Source organism: Saccostrea echinata, unplaced genomic scaffold (genome assembly GCF_033153115.1).
Source record: "Saccostrea echinata isolate AGI-Se365-2 ecotype Australia unplaced genomic scaffold, CSIRO_AGI_Sech_v1 ptg000064l, whole genome shotgun sequence".
Lineage (NCBI taxonomy): Eukaryota > Metazoa > Mollusca > Bivalvia > Ostreida > Ostreidae > Saccostrea > Saccostrea echinata.
The window spans coordinates 7,916,192-7,942,101 of NW_026889813.1; the positions used below are offsets into that span (position 1 = coordinate 7,916,192).

At 34.8% G+C, this 25,910-nt stretch overlaps 1 protein-coding gene across 1 annotated transcript in view; it reads left to right on the forward strand.

Moving 5' to 3' along the window:
- Positions 1-3,230: 3,230 nt before the first annotated feature.
- Positions 3,231-25,910, forward strand: part of LOC133175724 (dynamin-binding protein-like) — a 52,696-nt gene continuing 30,016 nt past the window's right edge. Inside the window, exons 1-19 of the mRNA XM_061310831.1 lie at positions 3,231-3,308; positions 6,500-6,779; positions 7,668-10,103; positions 17,705-17,772; positions 17,868-18,000; positions 18,182-18,423; positions 18,623-18,746; positions 19,328-19,419; positions 19,942-20,091; positions 20,689-20,794; positions 20,892-21,019; positions 21,496-21,600; positions 21,756-21,887; positions 22,029-22,169; positions 22,401-22,586; positions 23,845-24,012; positions 24,536-24,737; positions 24,899-25,266; positions 25,383-25,549. Of these exons, the coding sequence (XP_061166815.1) occupies positions 6,500-6,779; positions 7,668-10,103; positions 17,705-17,772; positions 17,868-18,000; positions 18,182-18,423; positions 18,623-18,746; positions 19,328-19,419; positions 19,942-20,091; positions 20,689-20,794; positions 20,892-21,019; positions 21,496-21,600; positions 21,756-21,887; positions 22,029-22,169; positions 22,401-22,586; positions 23,845-24,012; positions 24,536-24,737; positions 24,899-25,266; positions 25,383-25,549 (5,228 nt within the window). The 5' untranslated portion in view covers positions 3,231-3,308. The remainder of the gene's footprint in view (positions 3,309-6,499; positions 6,780-7,667; positions 10,104-17,704; positions 17,773-17,867; positions 18,001-18,181; positions 18,424-18,622; positions 18,747-19,327; positions 19,420-19,941; positions 20,092-20,688; positions 20,795-20,891; positions 21,020-21,495; positions 21,601-21,755; positions 21,888-22,028; positions 22,170-22,400; positions 22,587-23,844; positions 24,013-24,535; positions 24,738-24,898; positions 25,267-25,382; positions 25,550-25,910) is intronic.

Consider the following 25,910-nt stretch of genomic DNA (forward strand, 5'->3'; position numbering starts at 1 on the left):
AGTTAAAGCTCTCTCATATCAAAATCAGATATATTTCTCCACTTATGAAAATAGAGTTTGGGGATAAAAATAAAATTCAACAGAATTTTAATTGTTGTAATTATTAATTAGTTATGTCTTTTAAGTTTTTTTTTTTTTAAATAATTGAATTCAAAGAAAATTGACTTTTTTTTTGCAGTGTGATGAAGCTCCAGAGAGGGACCTTCTGTCAACAGCTGGCTACATACATGTATGAAAGAAATAAATTGTCTCCCGTTTTCGCGAAAGCGAGTAGAAATTAAATCTCATTCGTCTGTCTGTCAGTCTGTTGTCATGTTCTAAACTTTGTATTTACTCCCACCCGGTAAATTCAAAATTTAGAACATGACACTGTCAGTCTGTCTGTCACAAAAACTTTAACCTTGGTCATAACTTTTGAATGAGAAGAGATAGGGCTTTCATATTTTACAAGTACATTACCTGTGACAAGACCTTTCTAAATGTACTATAATTTTTGACCCAGTGACCTTGAAGTTTGACCTACTTTTCAAAAATTTTAGCATTTCTTTAAATTGATCATAACTTTTGAATGAGAAGAGATACGACTGTGATGATATTATACATGTATTTTACCTGTGACCAGTCCTTTCCAGACATACTAAGATTTTTGATCCCGTGATCTTGAAGTTTGACCAACTTTTCAAAAATTTAGTTTTGCTTATATCTTTTGATGGAGAAGATAAAGGGCTTTCATATTTGACATTTGTGCATTACCTGCGACAACATCTTTTAAATATACAATGACTTTTGACCCCTTGACCATGACCTTGAAGTTTGTCCTACCTTTCAAACTTTTAACTTTACATTAAATCGGTGATAAAATTTAAATAAGAAAAGATAAGACTATCATATTATATATGTACATTACCTGTGACAAGGCCTTTCCAAAAATACTTTGAATTTTGCCCCTGCGACTTTAACCTTGAAATTTGACCTACTTTTCCAAATTGTTATCTTTGCTTAAAACTTTTGATTCAGAATACACAGGGCTTTCATATTTGACATGTGCCTTACCTGCGACAAAGTGTTTCCGAGCATGCTATGATTTTTTACTTCTTGACCTTGACCTTCATGTTTGATTGATTGATTGTATATTATTTTACGTCCCATTCGAGAATTTTTCACTCATATAGAGACGTCACCATATACCGGTGAAGGGCTTCAAATTTTGACCTTTACTCGGCACTCAGGGCCATTGAGCAGTGAGGGATCTTTATTGTGCCAACGACTGCCGTGACACGGGGCCTCGGTTTTTAAGGTCTCATCCGAAAGACCCGCAACTTTCACTCCAAATTGCCGAGCGCATGGCAAAGGAACAGTTGTTACCTATTTTTTATCGACTTAGGTCTGTCGCGGCCGAGATTCGAACTCACGACCTCCTGATCACGGAGCGAGCGCTCTACCGACTGAGCTACCGTGAACGGTCCTTCATGTTTGAAGTTATTCTCAAAAATTTGCACTTTGGTGATTGCTTTTGAATGATATATGATAAGGCTTTCATATTTGACAAGTGCATTAACTGTGTCAAAATGTTTCCAAATGTTCTGTGATATTTGACCCCGTGACCTTCAAATTGACCTAATTCTCAAACGTTTCACCAGTATTGATAACTTTTGAAGGGCAAAGATAGGACATTCATATTTGACACGTGCATTACCTGTGACAATCATTTTCAAACATTTACATTTTCCAACGTCTTTCTTTGAGATAAAACTACAAATAAGGTAATGGCTTTATAACCCCATAAAGCGATTTGCTCAGCACTTGACAGAACTGTATGCTTTTTCGCTGTGTGTTGCTTAATTAGTAATACACCTGGCGGGGATGCTGAGATTTCTTATTATTGAATTTTTTTTATTGAATCAAGGATCAGGTAAAAATGTAAATATAAGGAATAACTGTCTGGTTTTTTCGATTTATGATGATGATCAATCAATTTGCTCGCATGATAATTTTACGCATAAACGCTTTCGGCATTTATGCTAATTATCACGCGAGCAAATTGATTGATCTCATCATAAAACCAAAAAACTAGACAGTTATTCCTTAAATGAACTATGATTTTTAACCCCGTGACCTTGAAGTTTGACCTAATTTCAAAACTTTTAACATTGATGATAACTTTTTATTGAGAGGAAATATATGACATTTACATTTAACATGTGGATTACCTGTTTCAATTTCCGATTGTGTACTCTGATTTTTGATATTTATTTCACAAGAGCATGCATTACTTGTGACAAGACATCACGAATTGTATTATGATATTTGACCTCATGACCTTGATCTTGCAGTTTGATGTAGTTTTGAGAAGCTTTAATCTTTGCCATACCTGTAATTAATTCAATAATTTTTGTCTTTTCATATAATGCGGAGACAGGACAGGACACACACACGAGACAGTTACAATATTCCATAAATAATGGCATCCCATCCACAAAGAAACCGAAAGCGGGGGACCACAATTCTTTGATTTTGCTTGTTATATTGAATATATCATACTTTCGAAACAAATATCAGACTTGATATGCAACTTAATAAACAAAATACTGATCTAGTCTCTTTTTTCGGGGATTACTTGGGTGGGGTTAAACGGTGCGTCAATTTACCCACAGGAGTTCGCAATTTTATCAATAAAGTCAATAAAAATCACTCGATTGACCAAGCCATGAGCTATGCGTTAGCATAGCGAACTGTTCGCTATGCTAACGCATAGCTCATGGCTTGGTCAATCGAGTGATTTTTATTGACTTTATTGATAAAATTGCGAACTCCTGTGATTTACCCAAAAGGACCGAAAAGGAACCCAAAAGGAAATTAAAAGCAACCCAAAAGGACTAGAAATAAAGGGGATAACTGGATATTCAATGAACGCTTTCATACTTTATTGAAAATAAAACAGTAATTTTGGGGGGGGGGGGGGGTTGGGGTAGGGTGTCCTCCCTTCCCCCATCCCCACCCCCGGATATCATATGCCTAGAATTTAACAAGTCATAACATAAAACTTATTGCTTAAATTAATGTTATAAATAAGTGTTTTTGATTTTTTTTTTTTAAGTTGAGAATAATGTCATAGAAGAGATATAAATAAAATTTTAATTAGTTACTGTTCATAGATATGCGGCGATAGACCACAAAAATATTTTGCTGATAAGACAGATTATGCCCCTTTAAATATTTATTTACAGATGGCGTTTTATCAACATGGTGGCTGTGGAGAAGTGCGAGTTCCTGTCATTGCAGCGTAGTTTAGGGTCCTGATATTAGAGGTATAAAAAATCAATTTGAGCAACCTATTCAATGATTTTAGACATTTAACAGGGAACTTTTATCGTTCTCGTCCATTACATCGGTATTTTTCAATATCCTGATGCTGATGAATGTGTAACGTTAATGACAAATATTATAAATATGGCAACGATGCTGTTTATCATCACTAAGCTAAAGCAGATTATGGAAAGTTGGGTAACATATACCCATTTTATTATGGAGTATGTGTAGAAAAAGTCTACGCAAGTAATGACTATTAAACACACAAGTCAGTGTTTTGTTATGGCAGGGTTGCAAATAACACTTGAAACCTTAAGGGCCATGTGGGCCCCAACTTTAAAAGTTTAACTAACCTAACGTTACATTGATATTTTGGGACCCAAATTTCCATTCAATTCCTTAAAAAAAAGAAGAAAAAATCGATCTTTTAGCATTATAATATCTGGGAAGTATACTTTGCTCTCCATAGTCTTTCATTGTCCTGATTATTTTGACACCATGAATGATTTATGAATGATATTGCATGAAATTTTATGTTTTCCTTCATTTTGAGACCTCACAAAGTCATAACATTAAGGCAGTTTGGGTTAGAAAACAATTAGTTGGTAGGAAATCAAGAAAATGAAAGTGCATTTAATTGTAAAATCAAAGGATGGACAGGTTCTGGAAAAGTTCTGATAAAATTCGTACTCACCACATCATGTACTTGTACATCCTCAAGAATTGGTCACCCACAGACAAAATTAATAGCATTTGCTAGTGGGCAAGTGATTATTTGCAACCTGTTATAGTCATCATAATTACATAGATAAAAGACATGATGAATTATTAAATCAGATAATAAAAAAAATTGATGTGTTAGCATATCTGGCCTATTAAAAATGATTGTCATTATGTATCCTATGCATGTACATGTATAGAACAGTGCACACCCCTCCTACACATTGCTTAAAAATCACAGAAAATACATACATGTATTCACTGAAAAACTGAAGAAGCAAGTTAACAAAAGTGATTATTATACATTAATTAGTATCGCAACACGTACAGCATTGGTATAGAGTTTGAGTTTTATTTATTTATTTTTTTTTTATTTATTTATTTATTTTTTGCTTGGATAAGAGCAGAACATTATGTGTATGCAAAAATGAAAAAATTCCTCCCAGAAGACAATTTTTTTTACTTATACTCTTGACAGAAAATTGCACATGAACTCAATCTAAAGCTTAAACACCTGGATCCCAATTTTTGAGAAATCTCTTGGAATTGTAATGATGTTTAAAGGTCGTACAAAACAGTCTCCCATGCATTTTGAGTTGTTTATGGAAATGAGTTCATCTGAGCTACTTTAATAAGCCTGATATTATATTTTTGGATTTTTAATGTAAGGAAGCAGCAGCAGAGTCAATCAAAATTATTTCATAACGAAAATGAACTTCAACTAACACGGCTTACCTCCCCTTACATATGACATCAGTAAGACCCAGTGGCTGTTCAATGCTGTGTATTATACTTATATGTACACAAACGATCATGTCATTTTGCACCGTAGTTTTAAGAAATATCACAGTCATGGCTAGAACCTTGTATAATTGTACAATGTTCAAACAAGCCAGTATATATTTGATTTTTAAAATGCCATTTATATATTTGCAAGATTTTAGTAGTTTTTTCTGTCCTTAAAAGTTGACACTTCGAGCGATCAAAAGAGAGAGAGAAGAGAGATCGATTGAGAGAAAGAAAACGAGTGACAGAGAGAAAGGGAAAGAGCAACAGATTCAATTCATTTTCCATAAATAGATTAAATTCTTTTAATGAAATCATTTTTTTACTAGTACCTAGTTTCACTTTCAAACACTGGATCAATCAAATTCAGCTTTACTTATGCGCCACGTGCTATTGTACATTGGTAGCATCATGGCTTAAATTTTTTAATCAGAAAACAAATCAACAATATTCTTGTATTAGAAATTTATTCAATTGTAAATTATTTGACAGCATCTATATTCACTTATTTGTATAAAGCCCCCCCTTTCTTTCTCTCTCTCTCTTTCTCTTTCGTATTTTCCCCTTTTCCATGAGAGTTCTTGAAATAATCTCTTTACTTTCAAAACGCTTGTAGAGATTTTTCTTTTAAATCAACAACTTTGACAAACATACACATACATGTATAATAATAATGCGGGTTAATTAGAAACTAATCGAAATAAACAAATAAAGACTCTGAAATCCTTTTGGCATGTATCATAAATGTATCAAATAGGAATGAGAGTATTTTTGTGTCTAAAGAATTAATTTAAAATAAGTAATCATGGAGTGGAGAAATCATGGGGTATTCATCAGTATCATCCTACGAAGAAAAGCTCTTGTTTTCAATAGCTGTGCTTATAATTTACTACTATATCAAACAGAGTTGACTACACTATAGAATCAGATAGCTCATCTGTAAACATAATCACATTTCTATCCACAAAAATGGCTAAAATTAACTCGATAAAATACATTAAAAATACACTAAATCTAATGCGTTATTTACATCAATGGGTCTTTGTGACGTCGTAAAACTACAAAATTAAGAACAATAAGCGGGTAACAAATTTATCAAGTGCACAAGTTTGCGCCTTCATTTCTCAGTTAAGCAAAGGCAAAATTTTTTTACTAAACGTAATTTGACATTCTTTCATACCAATCTTTGTGTTTAAAAAGTACAATCCTAGTGTTAAAAACTGTTTCATCTTTAAGAAAATTATGTTAAATGAATTATGTAAAAATAAATTCATCACTCATCCTTCATATACATGTATGATAGATTCATGTAATGATGTATGTATGAAACATAGTGGATATACATGTATGGCTAGATTTACTATCTTTCAAGAAAAAAGAATGATATGTGAACCAGAAATCTCCTGTTGAATAATAGTCGAAATTTCTTTTTGATTTCTATGTTAGCAGTATTTCTTGAGCAAACCATTTGAAAAGTCTATTTGGGTAAAAAAAAATTACCCCCCCCCCTCCCCCCCCAAAAAAAAACATTTGTGTTGTAACATCAGCCATCATGTAGTGTGGAAAAAATTGTTGTTGTTAAAAAAATTCCAGTTGTAGGCAATACAAAATTACCAAATATTTATATTAAGCCATAATTTGGAATTTACAGCCACAGTATACCAGCATTCTATTAAAATTTCAGATGGGAGTAGAAAATTTGTCAGGACAATATGTTCGAGCTGTTTATCCTTTTGAAACGAACCATCCAAGGGAGATAAGTCTATCTAAGGGTGACATTATTAGAGTGACTAGTGTGATTGATGATAACTGGTACTGCGGACAGTTAAGAGGGAAGGAGGGGAACTTTCCCTCCAGCTTTGTGGAGGTTCTTAACCTGCCCGCAGTAGAGGAGGGACAGATATTGTTTGGTGCTATAGAAAACTTTCCTGCTCAGCAAGATGGAGATCTGGAGTTTAGAAAAGGTGAAATTTAAATATCAGTTCTACATATAATCTAAATCTACATGCATTGATAATTAATTTAGTGATAATAATACAGTAAAATATGCATATATTGAAGTTCCAGGGATAAATAATTTTGATTCATTATAAATGTACAATGTAATTTGTTATTTCTGATAAGTTTATAGTAGGTTTTAAAACTTCAGGGAATGAAAATCAATTTGCTTTAAGCATGCATGTGCTGGTATTCATTATATGCATGTAAGCCACTGTAAGGTGACTCTGTTTTTCTGTATCTACTTGTAGATAATACATGAAGATATGCAGTCTATGCAAAAGTTTTTTGGACCAAACAGGACATTCAGTCCTGTGTAATCAATGAACACACAGGACCAAACCAAATTTTGTCAGACCGAAAAACCTAATGTAAAAAAGTGAAATACGTGAAAATGCAGAACTAAGGAAATCTTATTACTGTAGACGGTCCATGCGGTTTTAATCAATTCATTTACGTATTTGGATTTGTGCGATATTTTTTTACTTATAACAAACATTTGAATGACTCCTCGTCAAAATAGTAGAGCTCAAAACCGGACGCTGAGAACATCGGACATTCTGGTCCGGTGTAAAAAATGACGCATCGGACCAGAGGCACTGCACATCGGTCAGGTCCGACGGTCCAATGTCTTTCGCATAGACTGGATATGACAAGATTGAAAAACAGATTGAAAAACACATTAGCATCTTCATCAATTTAAAAATCACTTTGCCAACCTCTTTGCACTGCTTTGTCAAGCTAAATCTGTTTAATTTATAGAGTCATAGAAGACGTTTAGTTGTAATGTTATTTTACAGAAATAGCCATCCTTATATCGTGTATATATTCATAGTGTTGAAATATGATTGTAGGTGCTATTATCATGGGGACACATCAGATTGATGCCAACTGGTGGCAAGGACAACTGGGGTCTCATAAGGGGATTTTTCCAGTCACACATGTCATGGAGCTGGAACTCCCACCCTCCCTCAAGGAACGGAGTCACAGTGTCCACTCAACAGAGCCTCTGTTTGCCTTGGCGCTGTGTGACTCAGTCGCTCAGCTTGATGAAGAACTCGGGTTTAAGACTGGTGATATCATTACTGTGACTGAGATTCTAGATTCGGATTGGTATTATGGGGAGCTCGGTCGTAAGAAAGGGATGTTCCTTTCTTCTTGTGTGGAATTGATACAAGATACATCACCAGGTAGCGGGTCAATACATCATCAGCCCACTAAAAAATCCAGTTCCACAATTCAGAAATCTTTCTCACTGGATCAGTCTTATTATAGTAGTGTTAGTGATGGACAGCCTTCTGAAGTTGATGATAGCCAATCAGGATCATCCAATGTGCCAAATAACCAATCACAGTTAACAATACCAGATCAAAGTGCTGCCTACACCAGCGAGAACACAAAGAGTTTGGACTCTTCTGTTAGTCCATATGCCATGACATTGTACAAGTTTGAAGGACAGTCTGACAATGAACTTTCTTTTGATGCCAATGAGATTGTGTACCTTATCCAGCATGTAGACGACCAGTGGACAGAGGGGGAGATTGATGGGAGGATTGGACTGTTCCCCACATGCTTTGTCTCCATTATTGTTGATTGTCCATATGCTTTCTCTGGGAATGAGGCAATAAATAGAACAAAAATAAATGCTTCTGAAGAAGAAAGGACAAGAGATTACCATGAAGAACAATTAAAAAATGACCAAGAGGTGAAAAATAAAGATCTAGATATAAATGAGAATCAGAATTGTTCAACAATGAAAGATAGATTGAACATCAGTGATGGCAGTGTTGATGAAGTTGAACAACATGAGAGCAGGGACCAGTATGCACTTGTTTTGTTTTCCTTCTCTGCAGAAACAGACCAGGATCTTACCGTAACAGAAGGGGATACAGTTAAGATTTTAGAATATCTAAATACCGAGTGGGTGAGGGCATTAAATGAGAATTCTGGGAAGTCTGGACTGGTTCCCACTGTCTTCCTTGACATAATTGATGATAGTCCTATACAGTCTCCAGCTGCTGATTACAGAAATCATGAACTTAAAGATAAAATGAGTGTAATTATTAATGATAAAGAGGAACTGAGTGTTGAACCTCAGGGACTTGTAACACCACCTATTGATAAAGTGAAAACGGAGATTGATGACAGAAATTTATCATTTTCACTTGTAAAGCCAGGTGTACCAATAAGTGACCATGTGACTGAACATAGGGAAAACAATATAGCTCAAGAAACATCCCAACAAAACATACACAGAAGTAATATTAAAGAGAAGAGTGGGACCCAAAGCATAAATTTTACTTTGGAACAAAAACCAGTATTACCAGTTAAACCTCAGATTAACCCTAAACCTGTAATGAAGCCTAAACCAAGCCTTTCACCCAAACCCAATCTGCCAAACAAAATGAGATTACAACCTGTAAAAGAAACCGAAGATGGCGAGGCTTCAATGGCCAAGTCATCATCTGCTCAAGTTCTTCACAGCCATGATGAATCGAACAGTACATTACAAAAATCTCTGTCCACAAATGAACTGTCTAGTTCAGCATCAGATATGAAAACTGAAAGTAGGAGAGCTACATTTTCTTTCGGTGATGTAGATACATCAAAATCTTTAAATGACTTAATATCAGGTGAACTTTCCAAAGCAAAAAATGATGTGAAAACTGATGATGCCAAAGAGAAACTAGGCAATAAATCAGCTCACCCAGCCAAGCCAATACTTAAGAGAGATCAAGTCAGTAACAAGTCTTCTAGTTCTTCAAATTTGATTAAAACAACAGATCCAAAGAGACACTCTGTAAATTTTCCAATACAAGACACTACACATCAAAGAATGATTGCTAATGATGATTTCCATGGTAAATTCTCAACAGGAAATTCTGTTTTCTTTGTGGACCCAGTTCCATCCAAAAAAAGTTACCCATCAATGAGAAAACCTCCTCCTATTCCACAAAGGTCATTTGAACAGAGCTTTCAGTTTGACCGTACACCCTCCCTTAAGAAAGACCCCCCACCCCGCCCCAATGGCCCCAGACTGGCATCTGCCCCTCCAACTGTTCCTTTAATTCCTGTTAAAGTGACTGATCCTAATCATATGAACCAAAATGGTCAAATACCAAGGACAAGACCATCCAGACCTGCCCCTTCATGTCCAATTCCCTCAAGACCCGCACCAACACGACCAATGCCAACCAGACCTGCCCCAACCAGACCACAGATGTCATCTACCAAGCCAGCTCAGCAGGGACCAGAGGAGGGACTAATTGTTCTGGAGGATACATTTAAAGGTAATGACTTTTATCAAGTACATAAAAGCAGATACTGTATCTCTTGAATTAGGGCATGTACAAGGTCATATATTTTTTATTGGTACAATGTATGAAAGGTCCTCATTTAAGTGTAGTTGTTTTGTTACCAGGATATGTAAGAACACGTTAATATGTTGATAAGATTGTTATTTTTCCCTAAAGAAAGAAAATTTGCTACAAGATAAAACAGCATACCTCAAAAGACATCCTGGCTGAAAATCCCTGTTCAAATAAATGTGTTGCACTTAAACATGTTAAATATAAGGTTGTAAATATTTGATAATATGCCTTGATTTTTATCTTTGCCAACAAACTTTCATTACATGTGTCCTGAGTAGAACAATTTCAAAATGTCAGATGCAGGTATGATTTAAATTCCTGACCCAGGTGTCATAAAATATCTGGACTCTGGTTTGTTGAAAGTGGTCACTGACAAACCTAAACAGCTAATGAGCTTTCTACTTTAAAATATAGAAAGTACTTTGATAATTAAGAAATAAGGTATCATTTTTAGAGTTTCATTGGGATACGACATGAAATTGGTCACATGATCAAATTCCAGTGGGTGTTATTTAGTTGAATGTTGACCTACATTTTTCATTTAAATTGTTAGGCCATTATTTCACACTGAATTGGCTACAGATTTTTTCCATTTCCTGATCATTACAAGGAACACACAGTGGATGTGTGACTGGTCGACAGGGGATGCTTACTCCTCCATTGCACCTGATCCCACCTCTGCTCCAAATTTGTATTGTTTCAATTGACTTTTAAGCTTGATTACTGTTCATTATCTTTATATTTTGTAGTAGATTTGATTATGTACTAACTTCATGTCATATCCCAGTGAAACTCTAAAATGTGATATTTTATTAAGTATATTTATAAACCTATTTTGATTTGTGATACAAAGAAAAATTTTGCACTTACATAGATGTAGGATGTGATGACATCACAGTCTGGACCCTCCAAATATCTTGTGTAGAAAGTCTAATGTGCCCAACTTTGTGTCATCAAAAATTGAATGTCAATTTCATTAGTATTGTCATTTAAGGAAACACAATGGCAAATGTAAATATAATGCTTTGATTTATATCTTGCATTGCATGTGTCCTGGGTAGTTCAATTTCAGAATAAGACAAAAAGCAGAGGCATAATTTAAAAATGTGTGTAATTCTGGACTAAGCTGTCATATAAAATCTCTAGACTCTGGTTTGTCTGAAGTGGTCACAGATAAACCCAAATACCTATCTATCTGGAAGATGTATAACATTGCTTTAGAGATAAATATAGTACCCTGCTATAAATAAAGATAAACTCGCTGAATTGGTCAGTAAGAAATCTTAACAGGGTATTGCTACAGAGTTTGCTGACAAGGAATGTACAGCGTAACTTTGTGTGGATGTTTTTCTATATGAAGCAGGATTCATACCAGTGAGGTATAGTTCATGATGTAACATTTTACATTTAAAATTCCTGCTGTATACATGTACTGTGCAGGTTTTAAAATACCTTGTAAAGTGAAAGCATAATTGGGATGATAATGTACAGAAATATGTTTAATGACATTTTTATAAAAATATATCAAACCTTCATTACATGTAAGTAAATTCTCAAATTAAACCAGTGTTTAAAAAAAAGTTCAGAACAATTAAGTGAAGTGGAGAGCTTGTGGAATTTAGTCAAATCAGATATAGAATAATTAATGGTAAACGACAAGGAAGTTTTGACTGTCTCATTTCTGTTTTGTTGTCTAGCTTGTTATCTCTTGAATTCACAATTTTCCTCTTTAACGTGTTTAATTTGTTTTGAATTTATTTTGGTACACGTATATGAATTTTTAATTCCTTTTGTTTTTTATTGGGTTTTTTTTGAAGGGTTGATCCTCAGTAACTAATCATATCTGGAGGTTGTTTTAATTCTTATTCTAATATCAACTTTTACTGCATTTTTTTTCTCTTCACCAATGTATCGTACTAATCCAGTATTTATTTTGGAATTAGTTCAACATTGATTAGTTGAGTATAATCAGAGCAAATGAAATTTAATATGAAATGAAAGTAAGTAACATATAAAATTTTTTTTAAAAAAATGGGCATAAAATGTGTGGACTTTTAGCAGTGCATTATCTGAAAAATATTGTTAACTTTAAACATCCAAAACTTTTGCAATTAAAGTGAAATATGAGTATTCTTGGTACTGTATTATTTTTAACCCATTTTTTAAATGCATCTATGTAATTGTGATATTGAGAACTAGTGTGGATCCAACCCTTATTTTAGCTCACCTGAGCTTTTCTGATTGGAGGGTGTCTGGCATCCATGTGTTTGTCTGTTGACTTTTCACATTTTCGACTTCTTCTAAAGAATCTCTGGGACAGTTTCAACCAAACTTGCCACAAAGCATCCTTAGGTAGAAGGGATTTAGGTTTGTTCAAATGAAGGGCCATGACCTCTTTCAAGGGGAATATTGTAAACATACCTTTTTCCATGGGTTCATAATTTCGCAGGATCACAATTTCTTAGCTCTACTGGTCAGAGACCAGAAGAGCTTATGCGATAGTAAGGTGTCCATCGTCCGTCCATCTAGCTGTCTGTCCATCTGTCTGTAAACAATTTTTAGCTCACCTCGACGAAGTCGAGATGAGCTTATGCTATACCCCCGACGTTGGCATCGGCGTTAGTGTCGGCGTCTTGGTTAAAGTTTTAGGAGCAAGTCCCATTCCCAAGGAATTATAAGCCCTACCTGGACCAAACTTGCATGGATGATGCATCTGGGGATGGACACTACCACACTTGCTTCAGATGCTGGATCTGACTTAGATTTTCTAGATACCGTAAGTTTTGGAAGATAAGACGATACTTTTTTTCTCAGAACCGCTGGGGTCGTCCTATTTAACGAATCGTCCTATCTAAGGGTCAAGTTTACGAAAAATGCCCCCAAATCAGTAAAATTAACGTCAATTTTAAAGGAAATCTGTGCCATTTTCGTATTTTTTAAAATTATTTTCCCGAAAAAAAAATAAACAAAGAATTAATCAATTATTTATTTCATTGATTTCTTACAAAATAAGTTCCATTAAATATCCGTCGATGTACAAAAAACTTATAATATCATCTAGTAAATAATGTCTCAAAGTAGATTAAAATTTTACAAAATGTTGTGTCCATCTTGTGAAGTTGGAAGTCGCAATCGTTTACTAAAAATAAAACCGCAACCGTATCAAAGTTTAAAATACGGAAGAGTTTTTCACAATCGCAATTGTAATCTTTTTTTCTTTGTAACGAATAATTGAAATAGTATACCTAAATATTTTTTCATTGTCTTGTGATATTTATTTATGAGTAAATGTAAAATGCGTGAAATAAATTGTTGCCAGTAAATTCCTAAAATTATTTACTAAATACACCGCTAGTCATAACTATTTTGTTTTATATCCCAAGGGGTACACTGAATTATACAAAGATTGGCCTCTAATATAATTTTCATCGTCTGACAGATAAATGGATATACACTGTGTACACAAAGGTGTTAACACCTGTGTTGGTTTAAACACCCGAAGGGCATGATTAACAGATCCACGTGCCGTTACAGGGGTATTAATACATCATCGAACAAACAAAACAGTGAAATTCATGATGACTGTTAAATTGCGAATGTACTCTCAATTAAATTTATTTTTTACAACAACATCTCAAGCAAAATTAAAGCATGATAATATGATTAATTTCAATTGCTCACAGTTATATGTAATAGTCAATTGCGTGTTTTAGCAAATCCCTGGACAAGAAATATAAAAATGGCGGTCTTCGATGTTAATATTGTACCCCGGTAAATAATGTCGGAATAAAAGAATGTGTTCACGATGTTCTAAAATGGAAATAATTATTGTTTGATTTCGGGGATTTCCCTAATTATAGCTGTTGTATACTACCGTATTTATGTGTTTAACGACAGAGTGAAACTACGACGGCATTTAACAGGCAAGTTGGAGAAAATACGTTACATCACAATTCAACGAAGTTTTAGGTATGTTTGTATAAAACACTATTAAAATGCTGTACTCATAAAAATACCAGTTTATTTTATCAATACGTTAATATCACGGGTTACGTTAAAGAGGCTTACATGTTCTGATACGTAGTATCTACGTAAGAATCTCTAGAAAATCGATATACAAAGCCTCGTCTTATCTTCTGAGTTCGTCCTATCTAAGGATTTTTAAAAAATTATGGCTAAAAATGAGCCTTTCGACCTATATATCCCATCGACATATACCCCAAAACTTACGGTAATTGACCAGGTTAAAGTTTTTGGAGCAGGTCCATTCCCAAGTAACTATAAGCCCTACCTGGACCAAACTTGCATGGATGATGCATCTAGGGATGGACACTTCCACACTTGCTTCGGATGCTGGATCTGACCTAGATTTTTCAGATGAGTGACCAGGTTAAAGTTTTTGGAGCAGGTCCATTCCCAAGTAATTATAAGCCTTACCAAGATCAAACTTGCATGGAGGATGCATATAGGGATGGACACTACCACACTTGCTTTGGAAGCTAGATATGACCTGGATTTTCCAGATGGGTCACTAGGTTAAAGTTTTTGGAGCAGGTCCATTCCCAAGGAACTAATAGTCCTACCTGGACCAAACTTGCATGGATGATGCATCTGGGGATGGACACTACCACACTTGCTTCAGATGCTGGATCTGACCTAGATTTTCCAGATGAGTGACCAGGTTAAAGTTTTTGGAATAGGTACCTAACTATAAGCCTTACCTTGACCAAACTTGCATGGATGATGCATCAAGGGACGGACACTACCACACTTGCTTCAGATGCTAGATCTGACCTAGATTTTCCAGATGAGTGACCAGGTTGAAGTTTTTGGAGCAGGTCCATTCCCAAGTAATTATAAGCCTTACCTTGACCAAACTTGCATTGATGATGCATCTGGGGATGGACATTACTATACTTGTTTCGGAAGCTGGATCTGACCTAGATTTTCCAGATGAGTGACCAGGTTGAAGTTTTTGGAGCAGGTCCATTCCCAAGAAACTGTAAGCCCTACCTAGACCAAATTTGCATGGATGATACATCTAGGGATAGACACTACCATATTTGCTTCAGATGCTAGATCTGACCTAGATTTTCCAGATGAGTGACTAGGTTAAAGTTTTTTTGGAGAAGGTCTATTCCTGAGGAGCTGTAAGCCCTACCTGGACCAGACTTGCATGGATGATGCATCTAGGGATGTTCACTAACTAACCTGCTTCAGATTCTGGATCTGACCTAGATTTTCCACACGAGTGAATTTTAGCCATATTTTAACCAAATTAGCATGGATAATGATGTATCTAGAGATGGACACTTCCAGACTTGCTTTGGATTCTGAATCTAATATTGATGGATATTAATCTTGGATGTACACCAACTAGGAAAAAAATATGTTGTGAGATTTGCCTTACTTATAGATAACATTCGTCGAGGTGAGCTTAGTAATCTTTGATTACCTATGTTTCAAAATGCTACTCCTCCTACAGTTTGGTCTGATTTCAATGTAACTTGGCACACTAGTAGACTACACTAAGATACATAATTCTATGTATCGGTTTTTGATTTCTATGAATGATGTTGCCATGGTTACTAAAATTAGAAATTTCTGTGAAATACTTTAAAAATGCTACTCCTCCTACAGTTTCAATCTGATTTCAGTGTAACTTGGCACACAAGTAGACTACAATTTGATACATAATTATGTTTATCAGTTTTTGATTTTGATGAACGATGTTGCCATGGTTACTAAAAATAGAAATTTCTATGAAATACTTTCAAAACGCTACTTCTTTTACAGTTTTGGTCTGATTTGAATATAACTTGGCACACAAGTAAACCACACTAAGATGCATTATTCTATTTGTCAGTTTTTGATTTCAAAGAACGGTGTTGCCATGGTTACTAAAAATAGAAATTTCTATAAAATACTTTCAAAATGCTACTCCTCCTACAGTTTTAGTCTGATTTCAATATGACTTAACATACAAGTAGACAACACTAATGCACATAATTCTCTTCATCGTTTTTTGATTTCAAAGAACAATGTTGCCATGGTTACTAAAAACCATCAAAATGCTACTTTTCCTACAGTTTTGGTTTAATTTCAGTATAAATTGGCACACAAATAGACAACACTGAGATACGTAGTTATGTTTATCATTTTTTTATTTCAATGAACGGTGTTGCCATGGTTACTAAAAAAGAAATTTCTGTGAAATACTTTCAAAACACTACTCCTCTTAAAGTTTGTTCCGATATTAATGTAACCTGGCACACAAGGAGACTACACAAAGATACATAATTGTCTTAATTGTTTTTTTTATTTTGATGGATGATGTTGCCATGGTTACTAAAATCGAAATTTCTGTAAAATTCTTTTAAAAGGCTACTCCTCCTACAGTTTTATTCTGATTGCAATAAATCTTGCCACAAAAAGAGACTAAACCAAGGATTATCATTCTATTTATTGCTGTTGCAAAGTTTCAAGTCCAACTTCTCTCTTCCTTTGTTATAAGTTCAAACCAGTAGAGCTACAGTCTCATCAGAGACTTCTGGTTTTTCAATCAATGGGTAGAAAATTACGCGGATTTCTTCTATTGCCATTGTATGTCTTAAATGCTCTTTAAGTATGCTTTGACAAATTTCCGTGAAAGATTTTTGACCATGTACCTAGAGATAATTAATCCCACACGGAAAAATGTAAGTCTACAGTAATTAATAATTGGTGAAAATTTAAGGGTATCTTTAATAGATCTTCTTCTCAATAACCACTTGGCCAGAAAAGATGAAACTTATGTGAAAGCTTCATTACATAGTGTAGATTCAAGTTTGTTCAAATCATGACCCCAGGGTTAGGATGGGGCCACAAGTGGCGATCAAGGTTAAACATAGAAATGTATAGAAAAATCTTTAAAAATCTTTTTCTCTAGGACAGCAAAGTCAGTATTAGTCATACTTATATGGAGGCATCCTCAGATAGTGTAGATTCAACTTTGTTCAAATCGAGACCCCCAGGGCTAGGGTGGGGCCACAATGGGCATGCAATCAAAGTTATACATAGGATTGTTAAGGGAAAATCTCTAAAAATGTTCTCCTCAAGAATGTCAAAGCTTTGGTTAGTCATTTTAATATGGAAGCATCTTCAGGTGGTGAAGATTCAAGAATGTTCAAATCATGACTCCCAGGCATAAGATGGGGCCACAATAGAAGATCAAATTTTTACATAGGAATATATAGGAGAACATAATGTAAAAATCTTTTAAAGCCGTGATTAATCATAAAAATATCTTCAGATTCAAGGTTGTTCAAATCATGCCACTCCAGGCATGACCATGTGCTGAGCCAAAGTGCTCAGGTGAGGTATGTTGCCTATGGCCCTTTAGTTTTTTTAAAGAATATGACTGCTATGATAATCATGAAAATTATAACTTGAAACTTAAGAGTTTCATAAGTAAGGTTTACTTAAGAAACTTAAGTAAATTAAAGTTCCTTGTTTTTAAGTTGAGTGTTTATTTTTTTTAGCTGAGGCTCATTCAGTGGCTGTGGCAGACCTCAGAAAAAAGATTAAAGACCTAGAAATGGATGTGGAAGTGAGTAGCACTGCTCTGTATGGAAAAATGATTGAAGATATTCAACGATGAAGTAAGTATGTAACAGTGAAGTAAAACATTGAAATCTCTTTTAGAACTGCGAGAAATCTAGGACTGAGTTAGAAAGAACACGACAAGGAAGTGAAGATAATGAGGAGATTAAAGAAAATATTGAGTTTTACACAGACAACATTAGTGGTCTTAATGCTGAGTTGAGTGAACTCAGGAGTGAGTATAAACCATGTTTAATTATAGCAAGAGTCTATTTTACAAGTTTTGAAGTGCTTCATTCTTAGTGTTAATTGTTTAAAAACACACCACATTGAATGAATATACAACATAGAAAACATAAAAGATCTCCCAAATATTATTTAAGATAATTAAGAAATTTACTCATGTACTCTGACAGAAAATCTGGTGGAGCTGTGTCCTGAGGAGGGAGATTTAGAGGCTCAGAGAGAGGCTGAGAGGAAGAGGAAGGAGGAGGAGGAAAGACAGTGGGAGGAGGAGAAGAGGAGAGCTGAGGAGATGAGAGAGAAGCGAAGAGAAAAGCGAGGGAAGGTGATAGAGGAACTGATACAGACAGAGAAAGACTTCCAACACAGTCTGGGTCTGTGTATAGAGACATTCCTGTCTCCTGCTGCAGAGAGGGTAGGCAGAGTGTTACTGAAAGAAAGGAAATTTCTTTTGGGGGTGCTATGGGGTTGTTCAGGGTCAGTAATGTAAGCAGGTCTCATTTATGGCTTAAAGGGAGTAACTTCTAATATATGGTGAATGAAAGAAGTTAAAGCTAAATATGTAACTGGATATGACATGGACATATATATACTGTATGACTTGAAATTGGCAGCACCCTGAGGTAGATCTGTCTGTGTTAATGGGGAACATTGAGGATGTGGCAGACATATCACAGAGATTACTGAGTGCTCTGGAGGGGGCTGTACAGGGGAAAGACTTTGAGGAGGAGGTCATAGGTAAATAGTCTTATTACACAGTGTAGAAAAGCCTTATAAAACATTTAACTATCTGATGTATCCATGTAGATTGACCTCAGCAATGATAGTTATGATTCTATTGAAGGACTCTTTCATGCAATATCATTTAAATGAGAGATTTGTCAAAAATATTTTAATATTCTATTGAAATATAACTCATTCAGTTTTGCATATAACCCAGTTTTTATTATTAAAAAAAGAAAGGTCAGACAACTTTTCAAAATTTCCTTAGCAGTAAACTAATTAGATGTATTATCTCAAGGTTCAAACCAAATTGATCCTTAAAAATTACAAAGAGGACAAAGTTTTTAGAACTTATGTCGTACGAAACGTTGTCGTAAAAATTGGGTCAAAATAAACATTTTTAAAAATTTAGCAATATGTTTCTTTACAAAGAATTTGTTACTATGAAAATTCACTGATGTGTTTAAATATCTTTATTATTATACAGAAGATGCATTATACAGGAAAACAGGGTTGTGATGAAATCTAAATATTTGAAATAAGCATGGACTGTGCTTTGAAATGATTGATTATTCACATATTTGACATTCTTTTAGGTGTGTGTTTTGTGGTGCTATCAGAAGACATGAAAACTGCCTTTGCTCCATACTGCCGTAACCATGATGAAGTGATCACACTGCTAGAGAAGGTAGAAAAAAAACAGGCCAAATGTTACTCACTTATCTTAGTCTAGAAACTGAGTACATGATGTTTCATGTGCCAAACAGTATTATGTGATGTTTAATGCCAGTTACATGTAGTTTGAATGTGATTTCATACATGTAAAATTGTTAGCTGTTTTTGAACACTGGTGCACTAATTAGGGCCCCGCAAGGATTTGTTTTGAAGTTAAGGTCAAGCCTGGGTGATATTTGCATTCACTGAAGGCTGGTATTTTAGAAAACACATGCTTCATTCTTCTTTGAATATACATTTAATTGAGTTATTATAGATATGATGTTTTTTACTACCTTATGTAAATACAAGGATGCTATTTAAAGGTTGTTGGATATTTAGCAGTTGCTGTTCCTTATTCTTCTTTATATATTTTTAAATTTTTGTAATCAAGTAAAATTCTCATCCCCTAATTTGCACTTTTATATTTCTACCCCTCGGCGGGGCCCTTGCTGACTGGTCAGATTTCTAGTTTAAATGCCGTGTACAATTACAGTATGAGGAAAGTGAGTCCATCATGGGGTACATAAACAAGATGTTGGACAAACTTCGACAGAAGACGGTGGTGTTTGATCTTGGTGCCCTCCTTATTAAACCAGTCCAGAGGATCCTCAAGTATCCACTGCTGCTTAACGAACTCTTCAAGGTCAGTAAACAGCATACAAAAGAAAAAATCATCCCTGTATAATACTTTACTGTATACTGATCTTAAAGAGGTTTGTACTGAGCACCTTTCTCTGTGACTATAGTCAGCAAAATGCATGATCCTCAAAAAACATCTATTCACTATGTGTGATAATTAATAGAAATATCAACAGTAGTAATTTATGATTGTGTTGATAAGTCCATGACTTGCAATGTGTTCCAAATTTTGAATTTGTTGCAGCTACATGTAATACTGTGAAATCATTATTGTTTGTGGGGGATCAATGTTCATAGATTTCGTGGGCAACCCTTACCCACAAATCTACATCCCCATGAACATTGATACACACACATGTATACACTGAACACAGTAGATTTATCTCTCTTAATAGTAACTAGTACTAGTAAAATTTTGGTTGCACACGAACATTGACCCCCCCTCAAACAATGATGATTCCACAGTTAAGTAACAATTTTGTTTAACACAGAAAATACATTTGTGGTGAGGTTTGTCTGTCTTTCCCAAGCAAAGACTTTACTTGCTTTTGATCAGAGTGTGATATGCTAATGGTGTTTCCATTGTTTTAATGGCTTACAGGCAACAGAGGATGACCATCCAGACAAGAAAGAAATTCTGACTGCCATCAACGCCATGACTGATGTAGCATCAGCCATCAATGAATACAAACGCAGAAAGGACTTAGGTCAAACAACCAACAACTTACATTTATACATGTTTATGTATTTAAACAATCTCAGAGGAAAATGAAACTAAGATATAATATTATTTGTTTTTCACAGTGTTCAAATATAAGAAAGTTTCAGATGAGTCTTTTGGAGACAAACTTGCCAAGCTGAGCTTCCACACTATAAAGAAAAAAGGCAGCAGGTTCAAAGGTCGAATTAGTACAAATCTGGGACTTCTGCTGGTAAGTGAATATAACTGTACACAAGTTTTATAAAGATTTGATTGTATGGGAAGCTTAACTTCATGTACATGTACCTGGTATATTTAAGGAATCACTGTCTAGTGTGTTGGGTATGTCAGGCCATTAACAACAGTTGCAAATGTAAATTATAGATTATCCCATGTTTCCAACTGTCATTGATGTCCCTAGCATATCCAAGAAACCAGACAGTGATTCCTTGTATTTACATTTATAATGATGTAAAATAAAATAAAAAAATTCTGACTTATAGATATGAAATACACATGTTAATTTTCATAGCCACTGCCCACTGATATCTAACGCAGTGACGGCTGCGGAAAATTGACATGCGTATAAGGCACTTGACCTTTCACTTGGCGAAATTTATGTTCAATTGTAAATATTGAGGAATCAACACAATTAAATTTCAAAGAGTTATCACATAGAGAAAAAGTTGGAAATGTAAATATTTGCAGATAAAGGATGATGACTTTGACAAAGAAGAGCTAAAGTTTAGACAACTGGAGAAGATGGTGAAAGTCTTTATAAGAAATACACAGATATATATGGACCACTTACAGGTAAACAGCTCGTCTTATTTCTGTATTTCTTTTGTTTTGCAAGTTGCTGTTCAGTAAATTGGTATTTGAAATGTGTTTTTAAAGTTAAATTCATTTCTTATTTCTATTTTAAATTGAGTTGACTGATATGTTGAGATTGTTGATTGATTATGTAGGAGTCTGTGTCCTGTCATGAGTGCATGGTGGCTGACCTGGCAGATTTTTACGATGATCGACAGAGTAATGCAGAGATGCAGAAATACCAGGAGGCCCAGGAAAATCTGGATAGAAAGCATCTTCCCCTGTTTGTATGTACAGATTTTGCTCGAATTGCCATTTTATGGTGGAGGACACTGATCAATTGTTTAGTCTAAAATACTAAAATTTTGTAATTTGTAGACAGATTTTCAATTCTGAAAACTAGGTTTTGTTGTGTTTGACAATTGTAGCAAGAGACAGTTAGGGACCTGGTGACCTCCCCTTTGAACAGACTGATGTCCCTGTTTGAGGCCCCTAACAAAGTGATACAGAAAAGGTTTGACAAACTGCTGGACTATGACTCCATGCAGAGGAAAGTCACTGATGGAAGGGTGAGGAGGAAATGTTTAAATGAAAATCAGTCAACTTTGTAAGACAGTGTGATGTGCACAACATCCACTTATAAGCAATAAAATGTTTTCTTTTTTTCCTTTATGCTGTAAATTTATTTATCATGATGCAGACAGTCATATATACATAAAGAAAATCTTAGTTTAAATGTGCTACAAGTTTTATTATTTACACCTCTGCTATAAAAGTATGCACTATTTTGATATCATTAGATGCCAGAGAAAGCCCTGCAGCCAGTTAAGAGTGACTACGAGGGACTGAATGCCCAGCTTCTGGACGAGCTTCCTAAGCTGTATAGCTTATCCCTCCATCTCCTACAGGACTGTATTGCAGCTTTTGTCCAAGCTCAGAGAGAGTACATCAACCAGAGATCTCTCCAGCTGTCCGATACCCTGGATGTAAGTGAATTCACTAACAGGCAGTTTTTAATGGTATATGTGTACATTTTCTTTTTTGGTAGCAGAAATTGATAAGAGTCAGTCATACAATTGATTGTTTGTTTGATTAGAGTTTTAGTGTGCCTGCACATTGTTATTTCCACTTTGGTGTTGTTTGTCACACGGTAGTTTTATTTCGGATGTAGTAGTGTGTGGTAGTCTATGGATGTGGTTTTTATTATCATCCAGTTGTTAAAAGAAGTTGTCATCTGTTCCTAATGTTCTTAAGTGATAGAATTTCACATCTTTTGCATATTTGAATTACTGGTAATATCATTAATTGTCATATATAACTAATCATTTTATAATTGATAAAATTAATATTTTATTATGCTTGACTTTTTTACATTTTATTGTGCAAATCTGTGTAATGTGATATGTTTATAATTGCATATTAATAGTTATATATCTAATTTTGATATACTTTGCTTGTGTATAACACCATTTTGTTTACATATTATAGTTATATATCTAATTTTGATTTATTTTGCTTGTATACAACACCATTTTGTTTACAGAAAGTCACTCAGCATGAAATAGAAACTAAATCTCAATCACCAAACTTATCTACTGTAAGTCAGTCATCCAGTAGCGCTACAGCATCATTTCTATCCACCATAAACTGCAAGACACAGCTGTCTGCGCAACTTGTGCTGCTAGGTCAAGGGAGATAAATTCTGTTGCTTTGCTTGGCAATCACATATTAGTTATATTTCATGTGCATGCTCTTAGGCTACATTTGCTTGAGTAGAAATTTCAGGTGGAGGCAGCCAAACTAGGCAAAGAAGACAGCAAGTTACAGCACATTTACTCAGCTTATTTATCAAAACAGATTTGGAGAGGAAATGCATGAAATTTGGACTTATAAATTGCATATTCAAATGTTCAGACTGTCATACATGTAGTTTGAGATTAAAGTTGCATGGTTTTGATTCGAGTATTTATTTCAAAGATTTAAGAGGAGTGACATGAATGAATTGATAATTTATTTTAAATGATTTATTTGAAAATTAATCATTTTCATGAAAATATAAATCTAGTTTATGTAATTTTAAGACATTTATATGCTCTGGTATTGGTGACTTTATAAATGGTTGAAAATTATTAATAAAAGTACATCCTTTCTTCATAGTATATCCTTTGCACATTATCTGTAGGCATTGCAGTAACATTTCATACACTGTACCCTGCTGTTACATTATTATCGTGCTATTTATAGCTTCCATCCCTGCTCTCTTCCACTGACAACCTGATGGAGAACTTCAACATCGGACATGTTGCTGTGGTGGACAAGATGTCCTGTCTTAGCTTTATACCTAAAGGATTTAACCCTAAAGTGGATGCTCTGAAACAACCAGACAAAAAAGGGAAAAGGCCATCCCTAGTTGTAAGTTTGGGGGGCAGATTTCTCAAAGGTTGCTGAGAATGATACTCTCAAGTGAACAAACTGTAGTTCTTGATGTTTCTGATATACATAGTTGTTCAAAAGTAAAGTAATAGTTTGATACAGATTATTTGAGTTTAAGTATCTTCCTTCTCATAAAAGAGAAGATTTTCTCAAGATATATTTATGACTTGATTAAGAGAGATATTTTCATTGAATTTAACTATCAAGCAGATGTGGTTCAAATCTTATTTTTTGGAATAATTTTGCCAAAAGATATATTTAAAAATACTAAAATTTCAAACATTGTGAAATCACTCATTTTAATGAGGGTTTAAGTTTTGTTGTTTTCATGGTATGAAAAGACCCACTAATTTATGTCTTCCATGAAATGTTACAAGTAAAGAACATGTAAAATGTACATTTTAACCACAAAATCAAAACCCCATGAACCAACATTTTTTCCTTAAATTAATGATTTAAAACAGAGGGATTGGGTTCATGGGTTTGTCCTGTGCTTTTATAGGAGGAAATGGCCAGTTCTCAGGCTCAGAGTCAGAAAGTGTACCTTCAGCAAAAGTTCCCAGCAGAAAAACTATACAGGGTGTTACAAAATTACACTGCCAGTGATCTGATGGACCTTTCCCTCAATGCTGGGGATCTGGTGGGTGTTGTTCAAGACAAGGATCCCATGGGGAACAAGGACAGGTGGTTTGTGGACAATGGAGGTGAGGGACTCTCTTTACTTTTCATTTTTATTTTGTTAAAAAATATTTTATGACAATGCTATATGTGAGAGGAACTCAATTATGGTAGTATAGTTGTACAAATCACAATATGTTTAAGACTCTGAACAGACACAGTTTTTGAGAAAATGTTTATTTGACAGCTGCTAAAGGGTTTATACCCTCACGACTCCTCCAGTCTTATCAGTCCTCAGATGTCACAGTCAGTGAAGAAGCCAATCAGATTTATCCTAACATCCCTGTACCAACATCACCTCTGTCACCCACTGTGATTGGTCAAAGACAACGTCTGACCTCTACTGGAAGTCAAGGGTCAACAAGTTCATGTGCAGTCAATTATCAAAGTTCAACCTCAGTGGATGGTGGTCAGTTATCATCTCAGAGGTCACCAAAGCAATCTACACTGATCAGTCAGAAAAGCCTAAGCAAAGAGTTAGATGAACTTTTAGATGAAGACATGACCCCTGACCTACCTACAGTAGAGGATTCTATCAAGCATGAATGTGAAGAGGTAGTTACAAGACCTTTTCTGTAATATTCAAACAATTTTTTGCCTGTTGTCTCATTTATGCCCAGTACTTATGTATAAGTTAGACAGTAAAGGCATTTCTTGACCTTTGTTTTCAGTTTTACTATGCTGAGTATGCCTTCCAGTCCCGTGCAGCCAATGAAGTGAGTTTGTTTGAGGGACAGGTTGTGACTGTGTACGTCAAACATGATGAACAGGGTAACAGTGAGTGGTGGTATGTAGATGCTGATGGGGTCAAAGGTTATGTTCCATCTAATTACTTACAGCCAATGAGCTGACAGGATCGATCAATGGACAGAGGTGAATCTCTGAAGGCAACCAATCAATGTGCAGATAACAAATGCATCACAGTTTTTTTCCCACAATTTTGAAGAAATACAATTTTTAATGATTAATGGAGAAATGAATTTGTCAATGTGACAGTCCATCCTCTAAGCTAGTCTATAATGTTCAGTGTGTTAATGTTTTATTTTTGAGTGCTGCATGTTAATTAATGAAAGTTCCATTCGTGTATTGTAATTTTTTTAAACTTACCAAAGACGACCTACTTTTTATGTAAAGTAGCATGAAACTTTGTATATGTACATTTTATTTTCATTCCATGCTAACAGGTTTGGGAATTAAAT